Source organism: Falco rusticolus, chromosome 3, assembly GCF_015220075.1.
Source record: "Falco rusticolus isolate bFalRus1 chromosome 3, bFalRus1.pri, whole genome shotgun sequence".
In the NCBI taxonomy this organism is placed as follows: domain Eukaryota; kingdom Metazoa; phylum Chordata; class Aves; order Falconiformes; family Falconidae; genus Falco; species Falco rusticolus.
This window is the reverse complement of record NC_051189.1, coordinates 116,316,567-116,341,260: the sequence shown is the minus strand read 5'-3', so window position 1 is coordinate 116,341,260 and position 24,694 is coordinate 116,316,567. Positions and strand designations below refer to the sequence as shown.

Here is a 24,694-nt window from a genome sequence, read left to right as displayed (position 1 = left end):
ACGGAGGGAAATACAAACAGCCTTGCACAGAGACAGTTAATATAAGAGCTGTTTATTACGCTGACTTTTCCTAGATCAAGCAGATGCTCCTGAAACAAGTTAATAGAAACAAAATGTGTATAGTCTTGGGAACAGGTTTGAGTGTTGCAAACATTATCCAAGCATTCCAAATCAGAGGGACGATGATATGATGAAACTTCTTTATAAGAAGTTTCTGACATAGAATAAACTTCTGGGCAGACCTTTTGTTGTAAAGGTGTGTATTCTAGTTAGTAATTCTTCCTTCCCAAGTTCAGACACACACCAGCTTAATTAGAGTTCAGAAAAGCAGCTGTTTCCTCTGAGGAAAGGGGGAACATCTTCATTATTTAACAACATCGTGCATCTGATTCATTGCTCACTGGTACTCTGCTTCTCAAGCCTAGATGATGAGTATGCTTGATTTTTTTAGAAGAGTGTGTTAATTCATCAAAAAGTGTGGCCAGCCTGTGGTGGTACAGAAATCTAGGATTCCCCTGCTTTTGTTGTCTTCAGCTGTGCAGATATCCCTGTACCTAACTGTCCCTCTTTTCCCATCACACTCCCTTTGTGAACTCTTCAGAGCTCTTTGCTGCCAAGGGCAACATCCTTCGGTGCTGTTTATCCTCAGAGTCACTGGCATCCTTTTTCCTTGCCACAGTCTTTTGTGATTTGTCTGCAGTCCGTGCCTTTTGGCAGTGAGAAAGAAATACAGTTATTAGCACCTCACTATTGCAGAAAGATTCTGGGACTAAATTCCTGGATTCCGTTTCCAGTCTTACCATAGCTTTGGTATGCAAAGTTGGGATTCTACATTAAATTCAACATTAATTAATGCCTAGTGATTCTCTCTCTCTGCAGAGGAGAGCTGTGAACACGCAAATGTAGTAAAAACGGTACAGCAGAGTGATCTGGGCGGGGGAAAACAGCGGCACCAGATTGCCCACCCCACTGAGAAATGCCAGCCCAGCCTCTAAAGCAAACACAGCACACCAGGCTCCCCATTGAGCCGAGAAGTCAGGAACCATTAGCTAATTCTTTACTAGGCCTTTCTCTAATTTAAGTTCAAAGGAGTTATTTTCCTTTGAAGTTTTAGTTAATTCAAAGAGGCTACCGAGGCAGAGCTGTGAATCACCTGCAATATAATGCATGTCATCCCATTACATCAATTCTAAATGTCCTTGTGAAAAGTTTAAAGCATTAATGCCACAAATAATAAGCACCTTGCAGACATTTTTCAGACAGAATCTTGTTTCTAAAAACTACTTTTCTCTCTCCCCCCTTTTAAAAAAAGGGGTTTAAACTTGTTACTATCTAATAAAATGTGTTCGGTCATTTTATGAATTACGTGTTTATTCTGTGCCAGCTTCTAATCTTCACCTGGCTACAGGCAAGTTCTGCTTAACAAGTTGTATTCGGGGTTACTGAATTCTAGTGTAAGAAATCAGAACACAGCCAGGAAGGATCTTACATGCTTCACAGAGCCATTAAGTGGAATAAATACCTTACTGTGGTGTATCGTTTTGGCTTTTGGTATAAGTTCTGCAACTTTCTGGAATAGGAACAAGAATAGAAGTAGTACACACAAAAAAAATCGAGGAAAGCCTTTGATATCCTTACTGTAGTGGGAAGCTGTAACTCTTACATTCCAGAAGGGAAATATTCATTACCCAGAGGACAATCTCTCCACTTTCTAAAATGCAAAGCCCTGCAGTTACACACTGTCCTCTGGTTTCTGAAGTTCCCTCTGGTGGTTACTTTCATCTTTACACATTGTAGGGAGAAGCCCAGTGCTTCGTAAACCTAACAAATAGGACTTAAAACGAGCGAGAAAATGGAAGGACTTCCCCAAGCAATTGCTATAAACTACTGATTGATGTGTTCTCATAGGCTGTCTCTGAATGGAGTTGGCCTCCCTGCTGTGCAAAACCTGCAGCACCGACAGATTCTAGTGGGACCACAGGTACTTCCCTGCAGCAGTAAGACTCCTAACAGGGCAGAAAGTAATTTCTCAGACCTGATCAATGGGTACGTCCACCCTTGCGTGTCCATCCTCCTTTACTGCCTGGGAACCTCGCATCTCCTTCCTCGGATCTCTGGGTTTATAGACACTTTCTTCTGCGAGGAGAAGAAAAGAAAAAAGCTGTTCAATGGGTATTGCAGATAGCCATGGCCTGGGCTTGCTGAGGCTACAGAAAGTCCTCGTACAGGCCCAGGAGAGGAAAGAAGCAGAAATAAAGAAGTTATTGGATCCATCACTGCTTGCTTTCAGTGCACCTGCAGGTGTTTTCTTCTTTAGCGTCACAGTAAAGCCAGTCTTCCTCTACCCTTCCAGCAGTGTCCTTTACCTTGATCAGGCCAGCGCTGCACATTCCTGTTGCTCCTTCTGTTCTGCCCTGCACGGACAGGTTTAGCATGGAAAATGGACTCTTCCTCTTTGAAGCGAGATTTCCTGGCTTGCCTTTGCCGTTGTGGAAGAGCAGTTGGGGCCTTCTCTTTCTCTGCAGCTCCTGTGGTCTGCACCCTGTGACTGTCCAGCTGAAAGTATTCATCACACACTTCTGATAGGTCTTCTTGATAACGCAGTTTATAAAAACAAGAGAAGTTTCACAGGGCAATCCCTTACACACTGCACTTTTCCCCTGTGACCCTTGATCACCCTTGATCCTGACTGGTACAAAGCTGTAACACTGCATTCTCTGGCTGGAGTTCTAAGCTGCTACTACAAGTGACAAAGATACAGGGAACACCTGAAACACTTTTTGCAGTCACTGCTACCTGTTGAGGTGGTTCAGCAAGAGCAGAGTCACCAGGTCTGTCCTGGGAGCTGGCACAGAGTTCACCAAACTAAATACAAACAAAAAAGGAAGAGTAAATTTTAAAAAGCCAAAGGCACAGATAGCCCAGATGCACGTTTCAACGGACAATCTAAGACAGCCCAGCTGCTGTATCTGTAGTCTCTGTTGGGCATTTGACCCCCACAGTGAGCAGGAAAGATAGTCTAGCTCCAGAGTGAATTCTCCCTGCCTATCAGCCAAAAAGGAGAAGAGGTAAGTGAGGCCACTTTAAAGGAGCTTTTCTTTGGGTCGTGAGATTTAATTCAAGTGTGATTTGGCCGCATCGCTGTCTCTAGCTCCTCTCCTTTGGGAATGGTACCAAGCAAGGATGCTGTAGCTATGGCAGTTGGGAGCAGAGGTATGCCTGCACAAAAGCAATGGCAGTCGTTGCACACAGTCCCATGCCAACTGAGCCACCTACCTTTCTGCGGTATTTTTTGCGCCTGCTATTTTGGTGGTTCCTGTAACAAAGAAGCAGCAGATTCTCAGCATCAGGCAGAAGTCGGCTGTAGGAGGACACAATCTCCCCTCTTCCCATAGGAGAGGGCCCCTGGAGGTGTTTTTCCTCAGCACAGGTAGAGTAGATCACATTCCCGTTATATCACAGTGCCCACCCACCACAGGCCTGTGAAATTCAGTGCCCAGCCTAACGGGCAGGTGTTCCTCAGTGCTTGACGAACACTTAAGTGAGGAACAACCAAACTGCTTGCTTTCTCTGGTGCTGAGCTTTGAACTTCAGGGACTAACCATTACAGCAAAAGCTTTGAAAACACATTCTTTCTTCCTAACTTCCAACACATGAAGCAAAACCCCAGCCCCGAAGCACTGAACAGGAGGGCTACAAAAAGGATGGCTTTAGCTGAAGACCACCATGGAGAGAAATCTTTAAATCACTCTGCCACAGCCTATGTACCACAGTGTCCTGCGTGCAGAATCCTGGGGCACCAGCAGCTCAAAGTAAGGCAGTTTTTTGTACTCCTCATTTCCCACTGCCACGTAGTAATTGCCATTCAGCAGCTCCTCTCCACCAGACACCTGGGTTCCATCCAGCCTGCAGAGTCTTGAGGAAGAGACAGTAAAGGGTTTAGAGCTGTCACAAGACCCTGAACAACCCCTCAGCGTGGAAGCGGTTGAACAAGTGAAAAGTGGTAAAACAGGACCGAGACAAGGCAGAGAGGATCAATCATTCTTAGTATTACTCCAAGGAAGCATGCAGAAATATTACACCCAGGGATCAGCGAGATGCAGTAGATCTCAGCTTTCTCCTTGGGTGCCAGTAAATGGATGTATGAGGAGAAGGTAGGCTGTTTGTTGGATAAAAGCCCCTCCTTCTAGATATAAACTTTTATGCCATGCTTTACTGTTTCCTTATCGCTTTCTCACCAGACCACCAGCAACATCAGCCCTCCTCACAGCTCACCCAGGATATTGGGGTTAAAGATGGGAAAACCTGAAAAGCAAATGAGTTTGCAGAAGCAGACTGGAAGGGCCGTTTGAACTCCCAGTCCACTGCGCTAATCGGAGCTGCTGACATTCCAGACATGAGGAAAGGCGGGCCAGCAGTGCCTTATCTGGATACCCACTTGTTAACAGCTCCGCTGCGCAGGTCGGCTTTCTTTGTCAGCAGGGCCAGGAGCGTGTCCCACTGCAGTGGGGTGCTCTTGGGGAGCGGCAGTGGGAAAGGAGGGCTCAGCAAATCCCCATTCCGGAAAACACTGCAGCAGAAAAAACCCAGAGCGTGTGAGGAGCCAGTATTCCCGTAGCTGTGGATGATGGGGAAAAGCGCACAGCCACTGGTGCCTTGGCAATATTTATAACAAATACTTCTGGTAGAAGCTGAGAATTGTCCCTGTGGGGCAGCATTCCCAGAATCTCACAGAGGAATTCCCTCCTCCAGCCTCTGAAAACATTCCCAGAGATCCTCCAAGGAGAAAACACTGAGGCACTTACTGTATCGTGCAGGGCAGGCGGGCGTGCTTCTGCCATCGTGCCAAGACGTTTGACTTCCAGGGGGCTACAACGCGGAACTAGAGACAGAGTTCAGTGCAGAACAGGGACAGCCCTGGGACAGAGCATCCCAGGGCTATTCCCTCAACCAGGAGCTGCCTGCGCTGGGACACCACCCGCCTTGCCTTCAGTCTTGCTGCTGCTAGGTGGGGTTTGCTGTCAGCAACACCAAGCTGGAGAGGCTCTTTGCATTGCTGAGCGCGTCACAGAGTTGCCAGCCAACCTCCGAGCACACGTCCTTCCCCTGCACTCAGGGGGACGAAGGTACACAGCAGCAGCCCCTGCGCTGTCTCACACGTCCTACCGATTCCTGTGGCGCTTTTGCCTGATCTCAAACAGGGACCTCGCAGCCTTAAACCTCAACTTTAGATTCATCAGCGCCAGCTCTAATGCCTCTCCCACCTCCCTGCTCACTCTGCACCCCCACTCACCCCAGGGACTCACCCGCAGACCCTCGCTGGTTCTTGTCCCATGGAGGTCCTTCCTTCCGTGATTTAAATAGCTGTGGGAACAAGGCAATGATGTTGCCGTGTACCAACTGGGCCACAGCTGGCTAAAGAGCAGTGAGAAAACTACCGACTACTCTGCCTTGGTGCATCACTGCCAGATGTGTGGGTCACTTCTGGAACAATTCTCCAGGTGCTTCACCTTGTGGTCTCCCAGAACTTCAGTCTAGATTACAATCTGCTGTATCTAAGAAATTCCCTGGCAAATACAGACCATTTCAGAGACCCAGACGATTTTATCCCTTGGTGCTACTCGCTGACCAAGGCTCCAAGGGCTGGCCAATGGACCACCTCCTCACCGAAATGCAACATACACCAGGGAGCCATATTCACCTGCCACACAACACACACAAACTCTCAAGCGTTAAGCGATGCCGCAAAAACCTTCTTTAACCCTCTGTTAACAGTTCTACTTTTGTGCAGGACTAGAAAACAAAAAAACCCTCCATCAAACCAAAGCAAAAGCATTTGTTGGCAAATATAGCGCAACTATCAGCCCTGCTGAGGAAGTGGGCAGCAGAGCCTCCCACACACCACAGAACAAGGCGCGCGGGAAGCAGAGCAGCACCCATCACAACATCCTGCCAGAGGACACACGCCTCCCTCAGCATGTTTTCTTCTGAGAGTCAAATGATCTTATCAGGAATATTTGCATTTCCCATGTGATCTAGAATATGTCCAGTAGTTTCCAGGAGGAAAAGAAACTCATCAGTCTCTGGTTTTCCTTGGGTTTGTACCCCTCTTACCTTTTTTTTCCATTCACACCCCAATACATTCCCCACAGAGGTGATCTAAAGCCGCCTACCAAACCCAGAGACCAAAGGTCTGTCTACTCACTTGAGCTTTTTGAACTTTTCAAAGCCTGCAGCCACGTACTGGCACCCGTCCTGCAGGTCCCCCAGCTCAGCGATGCGGTGGCCATGCCTGGGTGTGTAGAGGTTCCTCACAGCCAAGGGCGCGTGGATGCTCTTGGTCACCTCATTCAGAAACACCTCGAAGGTCAGGAATCGCCGCTGGTTCACTACAAACTTCCTCCCAGGGAAGAAAGGGTCACCGTTGCGATACACCACCACATTCTTGGCTGGAGGTACTGGAGCTAAGCCACAGGAATTCATCCCCCAGTTCATCCCTGCGGGTCAAGCAAGCCCCGGAGCAGTGTAGGGAGCAGAAGGGAGCTCCGGCCAGCCTCCTGCTGAGCCCAAACCTTTCCCTGTTGTCCCTTCCCAGCGCAGGCTGGCTGCAACTCGCTGTCTCCATGGATGCAGGCCCAGCAGGAGGAAGTTGTGGCATCAACCAACCTGCAGAGCACCTTCCTGCCTGAGAACCAGGAACCACACAGCTCTTTAGTCCTCAAACACCAAGTACAGCCAGCTCCCTCACTAGCCTCCGTGGCCACCGGGCTCAGATTAACAAGCCTGGAGGTGCAGTAAGTGCCAGCATCTTTATGGCAGCAGCTCACATCCCATCCAGATGCTGTCACCCCCTTGCCACCACTTGCTACCTGCATGAGGAGTGCAATGGGTTTCTGTCCTGTGTGGATGGAACAAACATCCACATCCCTGTGGCCTCACCACCCTTTGCACTGAACAGGTTGCCATGGGTCAAAACGGACCACGGACTCGCCTGGCTCTGCCCAGGAGAAGGTGACAAGCCAGACAGGAATAGGCAGATTCAGAGATGAGTGTCAGCAAAGCTTTTTATTCACAAAAAAGCTGGCATAATTCGGGAATGGAAGGATACAACTGCCGTATGGCAAAAGTGACTGTCCAGGTGGCAGGAATACAGAGTGTCTGCACAGAAGCGTGGGGTCACAGTAGGGAACCACAGCACCATGTGGAAAGACCCTGAGAGACCGCGAATGCCCCTGAACTAGAGCAGCACAGAGACACAGCGCCAAACCCTGTTAAGTCCTTATTTGCTCCCTTAAGCACCAGTCCAGGTGACTCTGCCACATAGAGAGATATCACCACGACCAGAGACATGCAAGTCAGGAATCTCATCTCCTGAAGGTTGGGTTTGATGTGCCATCGCTCCCCACCAACTGCCCAGGGAAGCGAGGAAACTCTTCTCCCAGCTTAGTACTTCACCTAGGTGTTCCCCAAAGCCTACCAGGAGTGCTTGGAGATCCCAGATATTGCAGAGCTGTGATGTGCAGAGCCAGCCCGAATACACAGCTTGGATATCAATACAGGTCCCCCACAGTTCAGTGGAGAAGAGCTTGTGTCTGCAGGTTCAAAGCACCTGCTGCCTTTAGGCATTTTAGTTCCACCACAAGCAATCAGCTGGTCAAGCGCCTTCTGAAGTGACAGTCTTCCCAGCCTCGATTTTCCCCCAGGACCGTCCAGCTCAGCCAACACAAAATAGAGTCCTTGTGGAAGAAGGCCTCGCTGGGACTCCCTCCAGGACATACAACCACCTCCCTGGCTTCAAAGCGTTGTTTAATCCCCACTTTGACCAAGTATTCACTTTTAAAAGAAATAAAAGGCTTTCTTGCCACATTCATCCAAAGTGGAAAACATCAACCCACAGAGCTGGAGTTCCCCCAAGCTGCTAATGTCCATGAGGTCTTGTCACGACTGCAGTGTTGAAGCTCTGCTGCTTCTCCACACCAATACATGTGCCCCTCGTGCTCGGGAATGCTCTCCTATGGACCAGGAACCCCCAGCCTCTGTTTCAGCATCAAATACTGCAAGAGAAAGAAAACCAAGCATTAATGATTAAATCCCAAAGACCTACAAGCAGGAAGGCACCCACCCTTGCAGATTAGCCAGCAAAACTGCTGCACTTGGCCAGAAGATGCACAAATCTCACCTTTCGCGCAACACCTGTAGCAGCTCACCAAGCTGGCAAGTGCCTAGGTATGTACCGCTGCATTATACAGGCAGTTACCAAAGAAGCAACATCCCTGTAGCAGGCCAAGAACAAAGCTTGGAACCAGATCTAACCAGCTCCCATTTTCCTCCAGCATTCTTTCCCGCCCCCCCCTCCAGAAAAGGGAAAAAAAAAAAGGGCCTGCCAGCATCCAGTCCGATCGCTGGGTAAATGAGCCATCGCCATTGCAGATGGCACCACTCCAGCTGCAGACAGGCACTCCTCTGACCCCCTGTTTGGGAAGAGGAAGGGTCAGGTCCTTACATTTTTACGGCTGACAATAGCTTGTTGCAGCCAGAGCAACTCCATGATCAAGTGATTTCTGTAGGACTGGAGACCAGACCGAGTTCGAGGAAGCTCCTTTATGTCCTCAAGCGGAATTTCTGCGAAGAAATGGGAGAATAACCTATTAGAACAAAGATTCATGTTGCACCTACTGTCTCCTGCACCGAGTTGGTTCTGATTTTTCCAAGATATTCTCAAGGTTTCGGTTCTCCAAGGACCTACTGCGCTACCCATGCACAGCACCAGGTCCCTCAGACCACGCAGGAGAGCACAGGCTGTGCACCGGCGCCTATCTCTTACCCAGGCAGCCTTCAAGGGACTCTGCCTCCAGGACAGCATCGTCCCACACAGAGGATATGTCACTGCCGTTCTGCCAGTCCTCGTTCTCTGCAGGGGGGATGCACACCTTTTCAGTGCATTTAGTGGCATCAGCCCCAAAATCGGGGGGGCTCACTCCATCACCCTTGCCCATGGAGCTCAGTTCTTTCTTGCTTTGCAGCTGGGCTGTAGGATTCACACTGCTGCAGCCCCAGTCGCGTTCTGGTTCAGAGGCATCCAGCTCCTGTGCTTTTTCCGTGCCAGCCTCATCGCTTGGTACAGTCTCCTGTGGAGCTGCATGCTTCCCTTGTGTTGGTATCTAAAGGGGGAATATGTGAGAGATTGAAATATAAGGAAAAGAAAATATAAAGATCTGAAAGGTGGCTCTGCTGTGGGCCAGAGGCTCTGCCCCAGCCAGAGACGTGCCATCAGCAGCACTCCTGCTACCACAGTGATGTGCTCCGGCTTGAACAGCGAAAACTTTTTCGAGGGCATTTCTTGCAGAAGCGGTAAAATGATGAGAGCGGCACTCAGCCACTGCAGGAGCCACCTGTCAGGCTCCAGGAGTGACCTGTGCAGGGCGGGTGTTTGACCTGAGGCTGAGCTTCCCCTGGGGGAAGAAATCCTCAGTTGGCGACACAGGGTCACGACTCAGGGAGAGTCTTCCAGGCCAGGGCTATGCAATCATTGCTGATTCATTTGGTAGAATTACAGGTTGCTGGGACTATCCCGTACAAGTATCATCTGCCTGGACCACCAAGCCATGCCGCCCGCCGTGTCCCTGTCTCAAACGGGGCCGCAGAAGCCCCCCGCCCTGACGCACGGACCTCAGGGACAAACAGAGGCCGCGGCAGGAGCCGTCCCCTCCACCGCAGCTGGCTCAGGTCTCCTTCGATCTCCCGCACCACCTCCTCGTACTCCGCTCGCAGGTTCCTAAAGCGCTTCCGCAGCAGGTAACCCCTGACACAGGCCTGTGGGCACAGGGCAGGGGCACTGCTGGAGCCAGGGAGAGGGCCCCTCCCCCCCGCCCCCTGCCCTAGCACCCCACAGGACACGGCCCGGCGCACAAGGAGCAAACGCAGCCATGTCTGGAACCAAGGCGGGCTTTAATGAGCCTTTAATGAGGCTTTAATTAGCCGGTACCGCCGGCTGGAGCAGGGCCCCCCGCCGCCGACCCCTCTGTCCCCCCAGGTGACCCCACGGGCATCCCCCTCCCTTCTCCGTGATGTCCCTTCCCACCTGTGGCCCCCCACGGGCCCCCCCAGGCGTGTCCCCCCAAGCATGCCTCCCCACGGGGGGACCCCCTACCCGTGTCCCCCCACGGGGCCCCCCTAGGCGCGTCCCTGCATGGGCTCCCACACCCGCGTCCCCCCACGCCCCCCCCCGGCCCCCCAGAGGCGTGTCCCCCCACAGAGCCCCCCTCACCCGCGTCCCCCCAGGGGGCCCCCCCAGCCATGTCCCCCCACGGATGCTCCCCCACCGCGTCCCCCCACGGGCCCCCAGCCACCCAGGTGTGTCCCCCTTCCCCTCAAGACCCCCCTCGAGGGCAGGCCCCCACCTGCAGGCGGGTCACGGCGCGGAGCAGCCGCCGCCACCCCTCGGCCTCGGCCTGCGGCCCCAGCACCGCCGCCATGGCCGCCCCAGCAACCCGGCGGCTGGTGATGACGTCACCCGGGCGCGACGGCAGGCGAAGCCCCGCCCCCTCGCCGCCGTCCCCCCGCCCGTGGGGCCCGCCAAGATGGCAGCGGGGGGCGCTGGCAGGGCCTGGGGCGCTGCGCTCCCCCCGTTTGACCGGCGGGGGCCCGGGCGGCCCTTCCGCGGGGTCGGCCCCGCTGTGGGGTCCCTTGGGCGCCGCGGCTCGCGGCCGCCCCACAGCCGGGCCGGGCGCGGGGTCAGGCGGCCGCGTCCTCGGCGTCCGAGCTCTCGGCCAGGTGCAGCTTCTGGCTGGCACGGGTCAAGGGCGAGCGCCGTGGGGTCATGCCGTGCCACCGCCACTGCCGCCCCTACCGCCACTGCCACCGCCACCGCTGCCACCCCTGCCACTGCTACCACTGCCGCCACCACCGCTGCCACGGCCGTCACCAGTGGCACCACTGCCACCCCCATTGCCACTGCCACTGTTGCCACCCCTGCCATCACTGCCACCACCACTACTGCCACCCCTGCCACCACCACCGCCACTGCCACCCCTACCACCGCTGCCACCCCTGCCACCACCACTGCCACTGCACCGCTGCCGCCACCGCCACCCCCACCATCATTGCCACCACCGCCACTGCGGCTGCCACCACCATCACTGCCACCATCACTGCCACCCCCACGATCACCACCACCGCCACCCCTGTCATCACTGCCACCCCCATCATCACTGCCACAAACACTGCCACCACTGCCATCACTGCCACCCCTGCTGTTGCCACTGTCATGGCCACCATCACCACCACCATCACTGCCACCAATGCCATCACAGCCACCACCTCCATTGCTGCTGCCATTGCTGTCACTGCCACCATCGCCACTATGACCACGGCCCCCACCCTGTGCGAGGCTCAGGATACATGGAGCTGCTGAGCTCCTCCAGCTGCAGGAGGCAAAGGCAGAGACTGAGGTGCCGGCAGCGGGGCCAGGGCCAGTGGGGTGCCCAGCCATGGCAGCGGGGCCAGGCAGGGGCAAGGGGGGTGACACTCACATGTGCCAACAGCTGGTCCAGGTTCCTGTCGGCCGCCACCTTCTTCTGCTCCTCAGGGAGCTCCTCCACGCAGACGTCAAGGCCAAAGTGGAGCCGCGCCAGCTTCTCCTGCATCTCCCGCACGTGCTCCAGCTGCTCGAAGGAGCACTCCTTCCCTGTGCCCGCAGGTGGGAGGCGTCACGGCCACCAGTCCTGGCCCCCCCAACCCCCCTGGCCCCCCAGCCCCTCACCGAAGGCCTGCAGCTTTCCCGAGTGGAAGTCGCTGAGGAGGCTGAGCAGCCCTCCTTCCATCTCGCAGACATCGGAGACGTCGGTGAGGAAGCTGTGCTGCAGCGGGGCCCCCCGTGACACCCCTGTGCCTGCCCGAGCTCGCTCCTTGCTTGTCCTGCACGGGGAACAGAGAGGCTGGCATCGCCCAGACCCGCCCTGGCCCCGTGCCAGAGGGGCTGTGGGGGGCTGGTGGCCACCTCTGGGCCCGCACTGACCGCCTGAGCCGGGTGCGCTGCCTGGGTGAGGGCAGGGTGGGCAGCGGCAGCGCGAAGGACGTGCTCTTGCTGTGGGGCAGCGGCCGTGGGGCCCCAGCGGGCAGCGGCGGGGCCAGGCAGGCCTTGGGGCTCCGCTTCTTCCTCCGGTCCTCCATGCTGAGGGGTGCTGGGGCACCGGGGCGGCGGGACAGGGACCCTGGCGGGATGGACGAGGCTCTCGGTGGCTCCTTCCCCGTGCTGAGCCTCTCGTACCCGGGGGGGACACGCGTGCCCCAAGCTGGCGGGGACCGGGGTCCCCCGGGGGAGCAGCGCCCAGAGCGGTGCTGTCCCTGCGGCCTCAGCCCACAGCGCAGCAGGGAGGCCCCGGGACCCGCCCCGGGACCCTCGGCACGGTGACGTGCCGGCCACGGATGAGGCGAGCGGGGTGCACGGGCTGCACCGCGGTGGTGGCAGGAGGGCCGAAGCCGGGCCTGGGCCCCCTCCCTGGCGCCATGCTCGGGCTGCACGACCCCGGCGGCTGCGCTGGAGCATCGCGGAGCGGAGCAAAGCCCAGGGCTTGGCCTCGGCCTTCAGCGTCCCCCCAGCGCTGCGGGGAGGCGGATTTGGGCCACGCCAGCCAGGCCGTGACCCCCCGCTGCCCTCGGCCAGAGCGGGGCAGAGGCCACCGCCGCGCACCCGTCACCCCGCGGCACTGGCCGAGCACCCCCGCGCCTCAGGGCCCCCCGCAGCGGCAGGACGGGGCCGGCGGGGGCTGTGGGACCCCCGCTTTGTCCGCAGCCTCCGGCCGCCTTCCCAGAGCGCCGTGGCCGCGCAGCCACTGACCTGCGCCAGGCCTTGGTCCGGCCTGTGGTGCCGACCCAGCTGCGGCCCCGAGCCCGCCGGCCACCCCGAGCCCACCGGTGCCTGTCCCTGAGCCCGCCGGCCACCCCGAGCCCCCCCCCCCCCCCGCCCCGGACACTCGTCCCCGCAGCCCCAGGGCTGAGATTTGCATTTAAAGGGAAAGGGAACTTCCTCCGGCGTGTCCCCAGGGCGGTGGCATCGCGGACACCAGCACGGCGTGCAGGATGGCCGCGCCGGGTATCACAGCTGCGTGCGGGAGTAGGGGAGAGGGCAGGATCGGGCCCACGGTCCCGCGCAGCCGGAGCGGGCACGGCCGCCGCGCTGGCACAGCCGGGATCTGCTGGCGGTGCCGGGGTCTGCTCCCACGTGCCTTCCCCCGGAGCACGCCGGCAGCCCTGGGGTCGCCACCTGCCACCCCCTCCTTCTGCCACCCCGAGTCCCCCTGGTGTCACCGGTGCGATCGCGGGATCCGCTTCTGCGGGAGGGAGCCCCCAGCCTCGCGCCGCGGCAGGATTCCACGAGTCGCGTCCCCCAGCGCGCGCAGAACGGAGCGCAGCTGCTCGCTGCAGTTATTGCAGGACTTTAAGCCAATTTTGGGACATTGTGGAGCAGATGCAGATGCCGGAGGCTGGCCAGCCGGGGGGTTTGATACCACCGGAGCCAGAAGGCCCAGGGCAAGGGGGGCTGATGCACCTGCCCCCCCCTCAGAGCCACACACCAAACCCCCCATGCTGGGGGTCCTGGGGATGGACCCACCCAACCTTCCCCGCCTCAGCAGGTCCCAGCCTCCCCCACCTCGCTCTGCTGGGCACCAGTGGTGGAGCCACTGGGAGACAGGGAAGCCGCGCTCAGCCCCCTCCCCACCACCCGCTGCCCCCCATCTTCGCTCCCAAACGTGGGCTAATGAACGAGAAACGAGGCGGCAGCGGCAGCAGCAAGGCTGGGTGTTTCTATTGGATACAAAGATACATACAATAGCCCCCGCGGAGGTTATCTGTACCGTAACAGGGAAAAGAAAATAAAATAAAGGGGGTGAGGGGGGATTGGTGACTTTCTGAGAAGTTTTTCTTTTCCTAAAGGAACAGGAAGAGAAGCCCAGAGCCCGGCTGCAGCCCTCACTCAACCCAGCTGCCGGGAACAGGGTGGTCCTGCCAGGCCAGAGCTACATGCGCTCATTTAGGGGCTCCTGCCAGCTCCTTCCATAGGGAAACGCGTCCCCGCACTGGAGGAAGCAACGCTGCCAGCGAAGGGCTGGGAGACAAAGCCCCGCTCGGCTCCAGGGAACGCATCCCAGTGCATCTGCGGGACTGCTGAGACTCGTCAGTCCCCGTCTCTGCTGCAGGTGGCCGCCTTGGTGAGACCTGAACTCGCTGGAGTCCCACGGAGGAAAAGGGGATGCGGAAGCAGCTCCCATGGGCTGCTCCACTGGCAGCGAGGCAGGTCCTTCGCGAGGGCACTGTACAGTGGCGGAGAGGAGATGCAAGAGCAGTTGCGTTGCTGAAGAGAAACCAAAGGTGTTCCCTGAACCCATCCGCTGCAAGGAATGGCCCTGGCCAGCTGGCTTCAGCTTCAAGCAAAAGGCAGGCAACACTGAAAATCAAATCTGTCACAAAGAGAAGCTGCAGCAAGGTTTCCAAGCAAGAAGAGGTCTCCCAAAAAAACAGCGAAAAGAGAAAATCTCGAGAAACTAAGGAAAGATCCACCAAGCCCCGTGCCAGCAGGCCCCACAGCTGTCCATAAACACCCTCCCAGCACAACAGGGTCCCTCAGGCAAGTGCTTCAGACACAGCAGCGCTTGGGAGACACTCTTCTGCAAAAGCGGCGAGGGAAAGAGGAAGGGGGGGATGTGCCAGCACCGGCACGGCCGGACCGGAGGGCCTGCAGGAGTGTGACACTGCAGAAGGGACCAGCCCGCAGGACGGTCCTGGTGCTGGTCCCAGCAATGCAGCTTAAGCAGCAGGTCGTGGAGCAGACTGAGGTTTTATCCTCCTGGAGCCCCAGCTCTGAGGACACCTCAGATCCCGCCTGCTTGGCGCCGAGGGACGGGCCCAGCAAGTCCCAACGCAGGGGCAGAGGAGCTCAGGTGGAATCTCCCCATCCCCTTGCACAACTGATCACACACGCTTGTGCAAAACACTTGGGAATTAGACCTTTGGATTAACTGTTTAATACACTTGTGCACATGTGCGTATAGCAAAGAGGCAACTGTGAATCGTAAGGCTACTGAGACATCGGCAGGTTCTGGGGAGAGCAAAGGCCCTGCGGGAGGCCTGGCTGAACCGGCCCCCCCAGTTTCTCCACTGCTTTTTGTCCCCATTCAATACACAAAACCCACAGAGGGGAGGGAAACGGCCTCTTTCGCCCCCATTTGCTCAGCTCACGCCCAGGAGAGCTGCCAGCCAGGCCACAAGAAAACACGAGCAAGTCCGGGAGCTCCCTCCTGCCTATCCCAGAGGAAGGAGCGAGAATCCAGCGCTGGGGAACGCTTCAGTTCTTCCCTGCTCAGCTCGTTTGCTTTCACTCGATGCCCGCGTGTCGCTGTGAAGGTGGAAGCTGCGACGCATCCAGCTGTCCCAGCGCCGCGTGCCGGGGCAGATCCACGCACCTGCTTTCCTGAGCTGCGCTAGATTTTAGGGAAGTCGCAGCCTGCCAATGACAAGGTCTTTTAGTGAAAGGGACGATCAGTTGAGTCTCCATATATTAGTTATCCACACACACACAGGGAGGTGGGTCATTCTCGTTTTCATGTACATCCATATATAAAGTGTACGTTGCCCTGCAGAGATTTTATATATCATATATATATATATATAAAATTTTAAAAACCCTCCAAAAACCTAAGCTAGGAAATCTCAAATGCCCAGGACGGCCATCCTCTCACGCCTGTCCAAGGACCAGGAGAGGGGCATCAGATCAAGTCTTATGGAAACATTCACGTTACCCTCCCTCGCCCTACCTCTGCCTACCGCACGACGGGCTCAGTCAGCGCCCTGAGTGCCTTCGTCAGTCCCACTCTGCCCCAAGGCTCCCACGCTCAGTTCTCCCAGGTTCTCCGCCGGATCCGCGCTGTGCGTCAGCCTCCCCGAGTGAAGGCAATCTTCAGCCAGGCGCTGCTCTGCTGCGGCGCTTCCCACCGCTGCCTCACCGTTGTCCCGGGATGGGTCCTTCAAAGGCTCCAACAGGTCCGTGTCTGCCCGGGGTGCGTGGGCACACAGGTCCTGCACCTTCTTGTTGAGGTCATTGCGTTCCGTTTGCAGGGCTCGGCACAGTTTCTCCAAGCGCTGGATTTTCACCTGAAGCCCCTCTAATTCTTTGTCCCGAAGGGTTTTCTGCAAATAGAGAGGCAGTTCAGATCCCACCACCTTGCGGGCGGCGAGGCAGAAAGGGGGAGAGCCAAGGGTTCCCTAGAAATCTGTTAATCATTTTTGTGAAGCTGGGATATAAAAACCCAGCTGGGATATAAAAACCCAGGGAAGCTCAAGGGGAAAACACCCCAGACCAAGCAAACATTTGGTGTTTGCAGAACCTGGTGCTATTGTCACCGCTTCCTTCTTCCTTTGCCCTCCCCCGAGGTCAAGAGACTGCCTGGCTTCTTCCACCCACCTCTGCACTAATTAACCATCGCTCCCACCGTGTGACAGAGGGCTCCCACCACCGCATCCAGGGAAGAAAATCAAGCTGAAAGGAAACCCACACCACCCGCCCCAGCCTGCCTGTCCTGCTACCCCTCGGCTCCAGCCCGACACCACAGACCACACCGCCGCGCTGCTCTGCCTGCCTCAGCCCCAGCCCCCTCACCTCCTCAGCCATTTCCAAGAGCGCTTTGTTGCTGCTCTCCCAGCGAGAGCGGTACATAGTGGTCTCTTTCTCCAGCTTCTTGATTTTCTTAGTCATCTACAGGGTGAGGGTGACAAAAAGGGAACAAATTAAGTCACAGGCAGAGCGCTGCAGTTACATCTCACGTGTCCTCAAACAGGCACCCACTATCCCAGCGCAGAGTGAGGTTCTGCTCTTCTGGGTCTCCTTGCGGTCGGCTTCACTGGGGGGAAACAGTGACCAGGCAACAACAAACCAGGGGACGGGGGTAGCGTTGCTTGTTCTGATGCAGCTGGGGCACAGCAAGGGTGGCATCAACCTTCTACGAGCAGCCAGCTCGGGGCTGATTTTAATACCAACAAAACTAAATATATTTTTTTTAGCTGTGGCTCTTCCAGCTCACAGAAGCACCGAGGAGACAGACAGGCAGCGCCTCCAGCCCACGCAAGCTCTGCCAGGCGGCAAAAGTGTTACCCACCTTCTCCATCTCCTGTTTAAATGTTGTGAACACTTCACTGCTTTTGGAAAGGGTGTTCTGGAATTCTTCAAACTTCTCTGTGTAAAGAGCCAGCTGTGGGGGGAAACAGGGTTACAGCTCTTCACTGCTCACTGCGGCACCTCCTGACAACCTCCCCCAGCAGAGGGGAGATGTCAGCCAAGAACGAACGGAGCGAGTCACCTCGTGACTGGACAAACTGGCAGCACGGAGCTGCTCTGCCAGCACTGGGTACTGGGGAATGTGGAAAAATTCCTTCCTGAGGAAACATCCTCAGAGGCTGATGTGTTCTACAAACATCTCCTGGCCTTGGCAGGAGACACTTGCTGGGTCTGATTCAGCAAGGTCTGATCACACGACTGCTCCCAGCACTGGCAAATGTGCTGGTAAAAACCAAAGCTCCTTTTTTCCCAGAAGGCAGAATTGCCGGAGGGAGTCTCAGCTCACACGGTGTGGACACAGGCTCACCAATGCCAAACCCAGGAGCAATCCTGCCCCTGTGTTTTCCAGATTAAAGGAACTTCAGGTTGTTCTCCACTTAGGGAGGAAGAAAAATTCAACAGACGGAGTGCGCAGACCTGGTAACTCACCTGCTGCTTGAGATGGGTCTCCTGCTGCTTCATCAGCTCACACATCCTCTGGGACTCCACAGCTTCCTTCAGCAGCTAGGGAAGAGCAAAAGCAGTTACCTGGTGGCTACCAGGGAAGGCTCTCAACACGCCCCCGCACAGCCAGCGCTTGGCCTGCAGAAACCCAAAGAGCAGAGCAGGGCTCCGGCCTTGCTCCCGAAGCCGCTGGGCACGCAGGAGGCCCAGGGTGGCCCGATCCGGGCTCTGCACTCAGCAATCCAACAGTAACAAGCCTCCACAGAGGGACAAGGCAAAAAGCAAAGCGCTCGCAACCGTTCAAGAGCTGCTGCAAGACTTACAAAGTCCTTCTCCCGCTGGTGTCTCTCCTCTGCCTCCTTCAGCATCTCCTGCGCCTGCTGGAGCTTGGCATCTACCAGCTGCTGCTGCAGGTCCTTGTGTTTGAACACCTTATCGATGTGCTGCCAAGGGAACACCACCCGTCACTGACATGCCCAGCGCAGTCCTTGCTGCCCGGGCAGCTCCCAAGGGAAGACCCCAGAGGCCCCTTCTCCCCTCCAACAGCAGAAACACGCCTCACCGGGCAGAACGGGCGCACCAGAGCACCCTACAGCCGGTCCCCTGCCCTGACCCACCTCTTCCCGCAGCTCGTACTGCTCAATGAGCTTCTTGAGCCGCTCCGCCAGCTCCATGTTCTCCTGGCGCAGCTTGGAGTTCCTCTCGTTGTGCTGCTCCATCTGGAGCTGAATGTCATTCAGCGTCACCTGGAAGTGGGATGTCACCTCCTTCCGCTTCTCCTCTTCCTCCCGCGCACGCTGGACACCCTCCTCCTGTGTGAGGAGGGCAGAGACAGCAGAGACACGTCAGCCTCTGTGCTGGGCAGGCAGGTGAGCAAACTACCCAAACTGTGATGCTCTGAACCCTCCCAGCCCCCCACTATTGCTTGTATCAATCAGGAAGGGACCTGGGGCCTTTCCCCTCCTTTTCTCCAGCGAATATATCCTGAGGTAACGCTCAGGCGCTGTGGAGAATGATGGCTTAACAGCAAAATTAAAGCACTGCCCTGGGTGGCAGGCTGTGGACAACCATTGGTAAAGGTGAGCTTGCCAAAACTGCTCACGGCAAGCGATCCAAGCGCTTGGGATGAAGCGGCTCTTGGAGTAGAGCCCAGGAGGCACTTGCCTTGAGGGTGCGGTTGTGCCTCTGGAGCTCGCGGCACAGGCTCTCCAGTTTGCTGCGGGCCAGGATGGCCTTGCTGTGCTCGCTCTGCAGGTGGTCCTTCTCCTGCACCAGCTGCGTCTGCTTCTTCTGCAAGATCTTCATCTGTTTCTGGGAATTACGGTGCTCTTCCAGCTGGGTTAGGGGAGCAAAGGGCACAGATGCAGCAAGACAGACAGGGCAATATGCTGTGCCCCGATGAGGGGATGTGCTCTCCGTGCTCTGAGAGGAGTACAAGAGCTTTGTAACACAAAAGATGCCACTTTTGAGCAGAGCGGGACTGACGCAGAGCTCAAAGTCCCCTGGGCACGGCCTTTCTCCTTCCCGAATTTGTGTCCCGCTGGAATCTGAAAGACTTGCACATTCAGCCAGCACCCCCACAGACACGCTGCTCAAATGGAGCAGAGCTCTGAGCACAGGAAAAACCTGCACACATCCACTGTGGCCACGCACAGAGCGCCCCACACCTCTCCTCTGCTCCAGATCCATGCACAGAACTAGATCTGCACCTAGAACTAGCTCTGGTTAAACGCGGCATCAGACCGCGCATCGTATGGCTGAGTGCGCACACGTAGCAGCATGGTGACTTTGCCAAACACACATTTCTTGCTAGGAAATTATCAACAGAAATGCAGTGACCGAGTGGCAGAGACAGCAGACGTATCTGTGCAGTCTCCTGTTGCGGCTGGGCCTGTCAACTCACAGCTCAGCCCTGCCTGCAGAGATCGGGACACGCAGGCTCAGCGGAACAGGCCACAGTACGCTCCTGGCACAGGACGGGCAAGAGATGCAGCTTCCACGTTAGAGGAGCAGAGAGAAAACAGTTCTGAAGTCCTCTTACACGCAGATTTGCCAAAAATACCCTTGGACATGCTTACGCTTCTGCAAACATCCAACACCTGGCTGGACCAAGCAACGTCTGTCCTCTAAAATTTGGGTATCCCGCACTGCAGAGATCTCAGAACACACATTGCAAAGGTCCATGTGTGTTCCTGGCCTGTCCCTCTCAACATCAAGAGGAAAAAAAATAAACGTACAGCCCTACTCTGCCTCCTCAAGCAGCTCCTGCGCTCACTGCTGCAGTGTCCTCCAGCCCCAGAGCCTGGAACCAAGAAATAAGCACTCACCAGCTCAGCATATTTCTTGCACAGTGCTGCTAGTTTCTCCTCTGGCGTGCTCAGGGTGTTCAGCGTCTGCATCAGCAAAGTGATTTCTTTGCCTGGAATGAGACACAGAATTCTGAATAAATAAAAAATAAAATCACTTACACAGAGTTCTGGCTTATAAGGACAAAGACAGGAGAGACAAACCAGGTCTCACAGCCGTGCCTGCCCTGGGCCAGAGCTACCATCTCCAGCGCCTTCTCAAGACTCTGCCCCAAAAATTTCACCACATGCAGGGGGTGAACAACGGAAGCAGCTGGGGAGAGACCTGGTTTTCAGAGCAGGAAACCACCACTGGGCTGGCTAGAGAGGGTCGCATCCAGCAGAAGAGAAATCCACAGAATCCGGAGGCTGCAGCAGCACGCAGGAGCTGTCAGTGCCTTCACAGCGCTCCGCGTGTTCCCTCCCGTACCACAAAACGGGACGCCGTATTGTTCCCAAACGCTGCTGCACACTGCACCCGAGGCACTTCTTTCACTGACAGTAATTAGCGCGGCATAAAAACCAACGTCTGCCCCGAAGTTCTCAGGCTGGCAGCACAACCAGAGCAGGGAACCTCTTACCTAGGCCCTTGGCTTTCTTCTTTTCCTGAGCCTTCTTCTGATCCCGCTCCCCACACTCCTCACCGGGTCGAAACTCTTCGGTCCCCTTCGTGTTTTCCTTCTCCCCGTTCATCTCGGGGCTGCCCGTCTCCTGGTCACCGTTCCTTGGGGACTCGCTACGACACTTCTCAGCTTCTTCTGGTTCCACAGGCTCGCTCTGCCCGCCGTCCTCGCCCGGACCCTCCTGGCTGGCATCCACACAGTACGTGTTCAAGATGTCCTCAAGCTGCCTGCTTAGCTCTTCCGAGACGTCCCGCACGGCGGGCCGGGAGGACTTGGTGTCCTCCTGTGCAAGAGGAGCTGTGGGAGAGGGGAACAGGAAAGCGTGAGACTTCCCCTGAACCCTCTGATCTCTGGGCTCTAGAAGCACACGGCAAAGGGAAGGTTTCCCGAGCACCCCACCGCACCGAGGCTGCCTAAACTTCCAGCAACATAAGCTGCTTTGTTCTGGCTGCGTCTCCAGCCAGCTGCCCTGACAATGGAGGTGCATTCCTAACAGCCTCTCTTTTGATCACGAGAGCATGACCAAGCCCCTGACATCTGTCAAGAGCAAAAATTCCCCTCCCTCCCCACCGTCGTTTAACGAAAGCAGGTTGTGCGTGAGCTTTCCCTCATAGGAACTGCTGGCTAATATCCCCAGAGCCAGGCTTTTTTACATTACAATAGATTTTTAAACCTGTGTTAGCCTCTCTCCTCGCATATAAGAGCAGCTGCACGTCTCAGATCACACATATCTCGTCCCCAACAGCAGACACCCAGGGAAAGAGCAGGCAGCACATCCTTGGCTCCCAAACTTCCTCCAAATGAGAGACTTAGAGCACTTGGTTATTAAAATAACTTTACTCGCTGCGTGTTTCCTCCATCCCACATATACTAGGCATCAGAATACAAGGCAGGGTTAATTTTACCCCAGCACCTACTCGATTAGACCTGGTTTTTGTCTTCCAGAGAATAATTTTTACGAAGTGCCAGTAACAGGGATGGTCACTCAATGTAATGCTTCCCCAAGGAAAGAGTTGTCTGACATTTTTTAACAGAATCCTTAAGCAAGGATAAATAATCCATCATTTTCAGGTGAGAATCAACCCCGTGCTTCCGTCAGGAAGCAGGTAACTACTTCAGAACTGTACACACACAGAAATAGCAAGAAATCAGGATTTTCTGCCCCAGGAATCACAGCTGCTCTTACACAAGTGAAAGAGCTGGATACAACAGCCCACCCTCATACGGAGAAAGCAACACCGCACCTTCCAGGGGTGCCGCGGCCTCCGGCGCGTCGCCCTCCTCCAGCCCCAGCCCGCTGGTTGTTTTGGCGGAGCCGGCAGGTTGCGGGGCTGCTTTGGTCTCCCCACCTTGGTTCTTCATCCTGACCCTCCTCAGTCTCGACAAACCCTAGAGAAAGGGAAACAGAAACTACTTCACTGTCAGAAGTAACACTTTGGAGGATCTCGGGAACCATCAACCCAGACACCGGGAAGGAACTTGCTCTGGGCAGAGGCTGCCACCCGCAGCTCCGTGCTGAGGAAAGCAGCGCTGGGTTTTCAGTTTACACCTCACCCCAAAGCTCCGCGTGGCGGGGGGACTCCTCTTCCAGCCGAGGAGAGCTGGCAGCAGCCCTTCCCCGAGCCCGGCAGCACCTCCCGCCTCACCCAGCACACCGTTCCCCCAACGTGCTGGGCACCACCTCCCGGGCCCCGGCTGTCCTTCCCTCTTGCCCCCACTGTGGTTTATTCCTGAATTTACAAATTCTGGGTGGTCTGTGTGGGCTGGCAGAGGAACCCTGTCCCCGCAGCGGGGGATCCGCAGGGCAGAGCCCCAACAGCAGGGAGGTCAACACCTCCTAAAGCCGCACAGCTGGCTGAGGAAAGCCGGCTGGTGCTCAGCACTGGCAACATCAACCAGCATCACCGTGAGCTGGTGCTGACAGGCCGAGCTGCGATCCTGGCTCCTCTCTCCTCATCCTCTCTCCCTCCGCAGGGCTGTGGTGCGCTCTCCCCTTCCCACCCGCACTCCCTGCTCTAGGTATGATGCTAATGAGGGGCAGGGGTGCTAGCGATGGGGCAGGGGCACTAACAGCGGGGCAGGGGCACTAGTGATGGCGCAGGGGCACTAACGGCGGGGCAGGGGTGCTAGTGATGGGGCAGGGGCACTAACGGCGGGGCAGGGGCACTAACGGCGGGGCAGGGGCACTAACGGCGGGGCAGGGGTGCTAACGGCGGGGCAGGGGCAGCCGAAGCTGCTCCCCCGGAGGCGCGGGGCTGCTCGCAGCAGCACAGAACGCTGCCGACACCTCCCGGTGCCATTTTGCGGCAGTTCCGCAGTGCCCTCGCCCCCCCCCCCGGGGAGCAGCCCGGGCAGGGCTGGGGGAGGCCCAGCACAACGGCACACGGCGGTGGCTGCGGCCAAGCACGTGTGTCACCCACCCACGTGCAGGCGGCGGCCCTGCCCCCCCCCCCCCCCCGGGGCTGCCCCCCCCCCTCCCCGGGGCTGCCAGCCCGCACACCGGGCGCTCTTTCTCCCTCCCCGGGCTCCGACGGCCGCCCCCGCAGCCCCCCGGGGTCGTACCAGCCGCCCCCCCCCTCCGCCTCGGCCCTCGCCGCCGGCCCGGCCGCCCCCGCCCCTCACCGTGGTCCCCCCCCCATTAATATTTCACCCCATCTCTAATTAACGCACGCCTGTGCCCCCCCCCCCAGCCCCGTTAACGCCTCCGCCGGCGCCCCTGGGTGAGCCACCGTGCCGGTAACGGCACACGCGCCCCCCCCGGTGACGTCATGCACGCACCCCGTGGCGTCAGCGGCAGCGGTCTGACGCAGGGCTCCCCGCTCTCCTCAGCCAATCAGCGCGCCGGAGCCGGCGGCCCCGCGGTACATGGGAGGGAGGGGGGAGCGGCGCAGCCCCGCCGGTGCCGGTGCCGGTGCCGGTGCCCGCGCCCGCGGCCCCCCCGGCTCCGCCGCCTCCCGCCGGCCCCGCGCTGAGGGAAGCGGCTCCGGCCCGGGCCTCCCAGCGGCCGCGCACTGCGCATGCGCCAGCCCGCGCCGCCGCCCAATCAGCGCCGGGGCGCCGCAGGGGCTGCCGGGAAACACCGGGGAGACGCGGCCACCGCGGCGGGCGGCCCTGCGGACTGCAGCTCCCGGCGTGCCCCGCGCGGCGCAGCCCTGGGGACTACAGCTCCCAGCGTGCCCCGCGCAGGGAAGCCCCGCCCCCCCGCCCAGCGCAGCCGAGCCCGAGGCCGCAGAGACCCCCAGCGACCCCCGGCCCGGCCCCACAGAGGCCCCCAGAGACCCCCGGCCCAGCCCCACAAACCCCCGCCAGCCCGGACCCCTTCTCCCCGGAGATCCCTGCCAGCCTGGCCCCGTCCATGCTGGCAACCCCTGGCCCAGCCCCGCAGACCCCCAGCCCCGCCCCACAGCTCCCTGCCGCCCCAGGCCTACGAAGACCCCCAGCCCTGCCCCACAGCTCCCCTCCGGCCCATCCCTGTCACCCCCGCGTGACACTCAACCCGAGTCCAGAGATCCCTGCGAGCCTGTCCCAGTTCCCCTTGGAGCCCCCCGGCCCAGCCTCGGCCTACAGAGACCCCCAGCCCTGCCCCAGAGACCCCCCCAATCCAGCCCATGAGCCCCCCGCCGTAGACAGCCCTCGGTTTACTGCACAGATGGAGTTTATTCATTTCACAATAAGGACTCCCCAAACACGAGCTGCGGCCCCTCGCATTGCCCCCACGGGCACGGCCTTGCCCCCTGCCACGGCCGGCTCGCCCCCACACCCCACAAGTGTTTTTGCTCTGCCCAGCCTGGTGTGTCAGCCTTTGCGCCATGAAGTCTCAGCTAAGTGACTCCAGCCTGGCAGAGGTGTTTGACAGCTCTACAGTGGCTGATACAGTACGTGAGTAAACAAAGGAAAAGAAGCAGGACCACCAGTGAGTCGGGGCCGTCGCTTCCAGGTGTGCCCACCTCACA

General features: G+C 57.5%; 3 protein-coding genes across 11 annotated transcripts; all 3 read right to left on the bottom strand.

The window, feature by feature from the left end:
- Window positions 1–35: 35 nt before the first annotated feature.
- On the bottom strand, window positions 36–6,938 carry DCDC2B (doublecortin domain containing 2B). Of its 2 annotated transcripts, XM_037378755.1 has the most exons (11): window positions 6,206–6,938; window positions 5,307–5,364; window positions 4,806–4,882; window positions 4,439–4,570; window positions 3,769–3,915; window positions 3,277–3,316; window positions 2,797–2,865; window positions 2,367–2,556; window positions 2,036–2,136; window positions 1,523–1,570; window positions 36–707 (listed from the first exon to the last, which is right to left on the bottom strand). In XM_037378755.1, the coding sequence occupies exons 1-11, from the start codon at window positions 6,493–6,495 to the stop codon at window positions 576–578; spliced, it is 1,284 nt and encodes a 427-aa protein (XP_037234652.1). In that variant the 5' UTR covers window positions 6,496–6,938; the 3' UTR covers window positions 36–575. The 2 variants fall into 2 exon arrangements, with proteins under 2 accessions (XP_037234652.1, XP_037234653.1); XM_037378756.1 differs by lacking the exon at window positions 1,523–1,570.
- A 112-nt stretch (window positions 6,939–7,050) lies between these two features.
- LOC119144013 (coiled-coil domain-containing protein 28B-like) lies at window positions 7,051–13,397 on the bottom strand. 5 transcript variants are annotated; one of them, XM_037378751.1, is made up of 10 exons: window positions 13,309–13,397; window positions 12,017–12,212; window positions 11,762–11,916; window positions 11,532–11,686; window positions 11,401–11,423; window positions 10,401–10,782; window positions 9,670–9,813; window positions 8,825–9,161; window positions 8,504–8,622; window positions 7,051–8,054 (listed from the first exon to the last, which is right to left on the bottom strand). In XM_037378751.1, the coding sequence occupies exons 2-10, from the start codon at window positions 12,169–12,171 to the stop codon at window positions 8,013–8,015; spliced, it is 1,512 nt and encodes a 503-aa protein (XP_037234648.1). In that variant the 5' UTR covers window positions 12,172–12,212; window positions 13,309–13,397; the 3' UTR covers window positions 7,051–8,012. The 5 variants fall into 5 exon arrangements, with proteins under 5 accessions (XP_037234648.1, XP_037234647.1, XP_037234650.1 ...); XM_037378750.1 differs by lacking the exon at window positions 13,309–13,397 and adding an exon at window positions 12,839–12,971; XM_037378753.1 differs by lacking the exon at window positions 13,309–13,397 and adding an exon at window positions 12,839–12,970 and having other exon boundaries at window positions 10,401–10,786.
- Window positions 13,398–15,000: 1,603 nt separating this feature from the next.
- TXLNA (taxilin alpha) lies at window positions 15,001–23,746 on the bottom strand. Of its 4 annotated transcripts, none has more exons than XM_037378745.1 (12): window positions 23,520–23,746; window positions 21,986–22,130; window positions 20,700–21,038; window positions 20,101–20,192; window positions 18,938–19,108; window positions 18,391–18,585; window positions 18,097–18,216; window positions 17,759–17,833; window positions 17,151–17,243; window positions 16,655–16,750; window positions 15,813–16,185; window positions 15,001–15,632 (listed from the first exon to the last, which is right to left on the bottom strand). In XM_037378745.1, exons 2-11 carry the CDS (start codon window positions 22,101–22,103, stop codon window positions 15,835–15,837), a joined length of 1,650 nt encoding a protein of 549 aa, XP_037234642.1. In that variant the 5' UTR covers window positions 22,104–22,130; window positions 23,520–23,746; the 3' UTR covers window positions 15,001–15,632; window positions 15,813–15,834. The 4 variants fall into 4 exon arrangements, with proteins under 4 accessions (XP_037234642.1, XP_037234641.1, XP_037234646.1 ...); XM_037378744.1 differs by having other exon boundaries at window positions 15,001–15,502; XM_037378749.1 differs by having other exon boundaries at window positions 15,001–15,502; window positions 15,823–16,185.
- Window positions 23,747–24,694: the final 948 nt, after the last annotated feature.

Excerpts from the sequence above, each read along its gene's own strand:
- TXLNA (XM_037378745.1), bottom strand. The coding sequence starts at position 22,103 with ATGAAGAACCAAGGTGGGGAGACCAAAGCAGCCCCGCAACCTGCCGGC. Across the intron at positions 19,109-20,100 it reads GCAAGAAATATGCTGAGCTG|CTGGAAGAGCACCGTAATTC; the intron begins GTGAGTGCTTAT and ends CCCCTAACCCAG. Across the intron at positions 18,586-18,937 it reads GGCACAACCGCACCCTCAAG|GAGGAGGGTGTCCAGCGTGC; the intron begins GCAAGTGCCTCC and ends CTCCTCACACAG.
- DCDC2B (XM_037378755.1), bottom strand. The coding sequence starts at position 6,495 with ATGAACTGGGGGATGAATTCCTGTGGCTTAGCTCCAGTACCTCCAGCC. Across the intron at positions 2,557-2,796 it reads TTGCTGAACCACCTCAACAG|CTGGACAGTCACAGGGTGCA; the intron begins GTAGCAGTGACT and ends GAATACTTTCAG. Across the intron at positions 1,571-2,035 it reads TGGACGTACCCATTGATCAG|AAAGTTGCAGAACTTATACC; the intron begins GTCTGAGAAATT and ends TTCCTATTCCAG.
- LOC119144013 (XM_037378751.1), bottom strand. The coding sequence starts at position 12,171 with ATGGAGGACCGGAGGAAGAAGCGGAGCCCCAAGGCCTGCCTGGCCCCG. Across the intron at positions 11,917-12,016 it reads CAGCGCACCCGGCTCAGGCG|GACAAGCAAGGAGCGAGCTC; the intron begins GTCAGTGCGGGC and ends TTCCCCGTGCAG. Across the intron at positions 8,055-8,503 it reads CTATTGTCAGCCGTAAAAAT|TATTTGATGCTGAAACAGAG; the intron begins GTAAGGACCTGA and ends TTTCTCTTGCAG.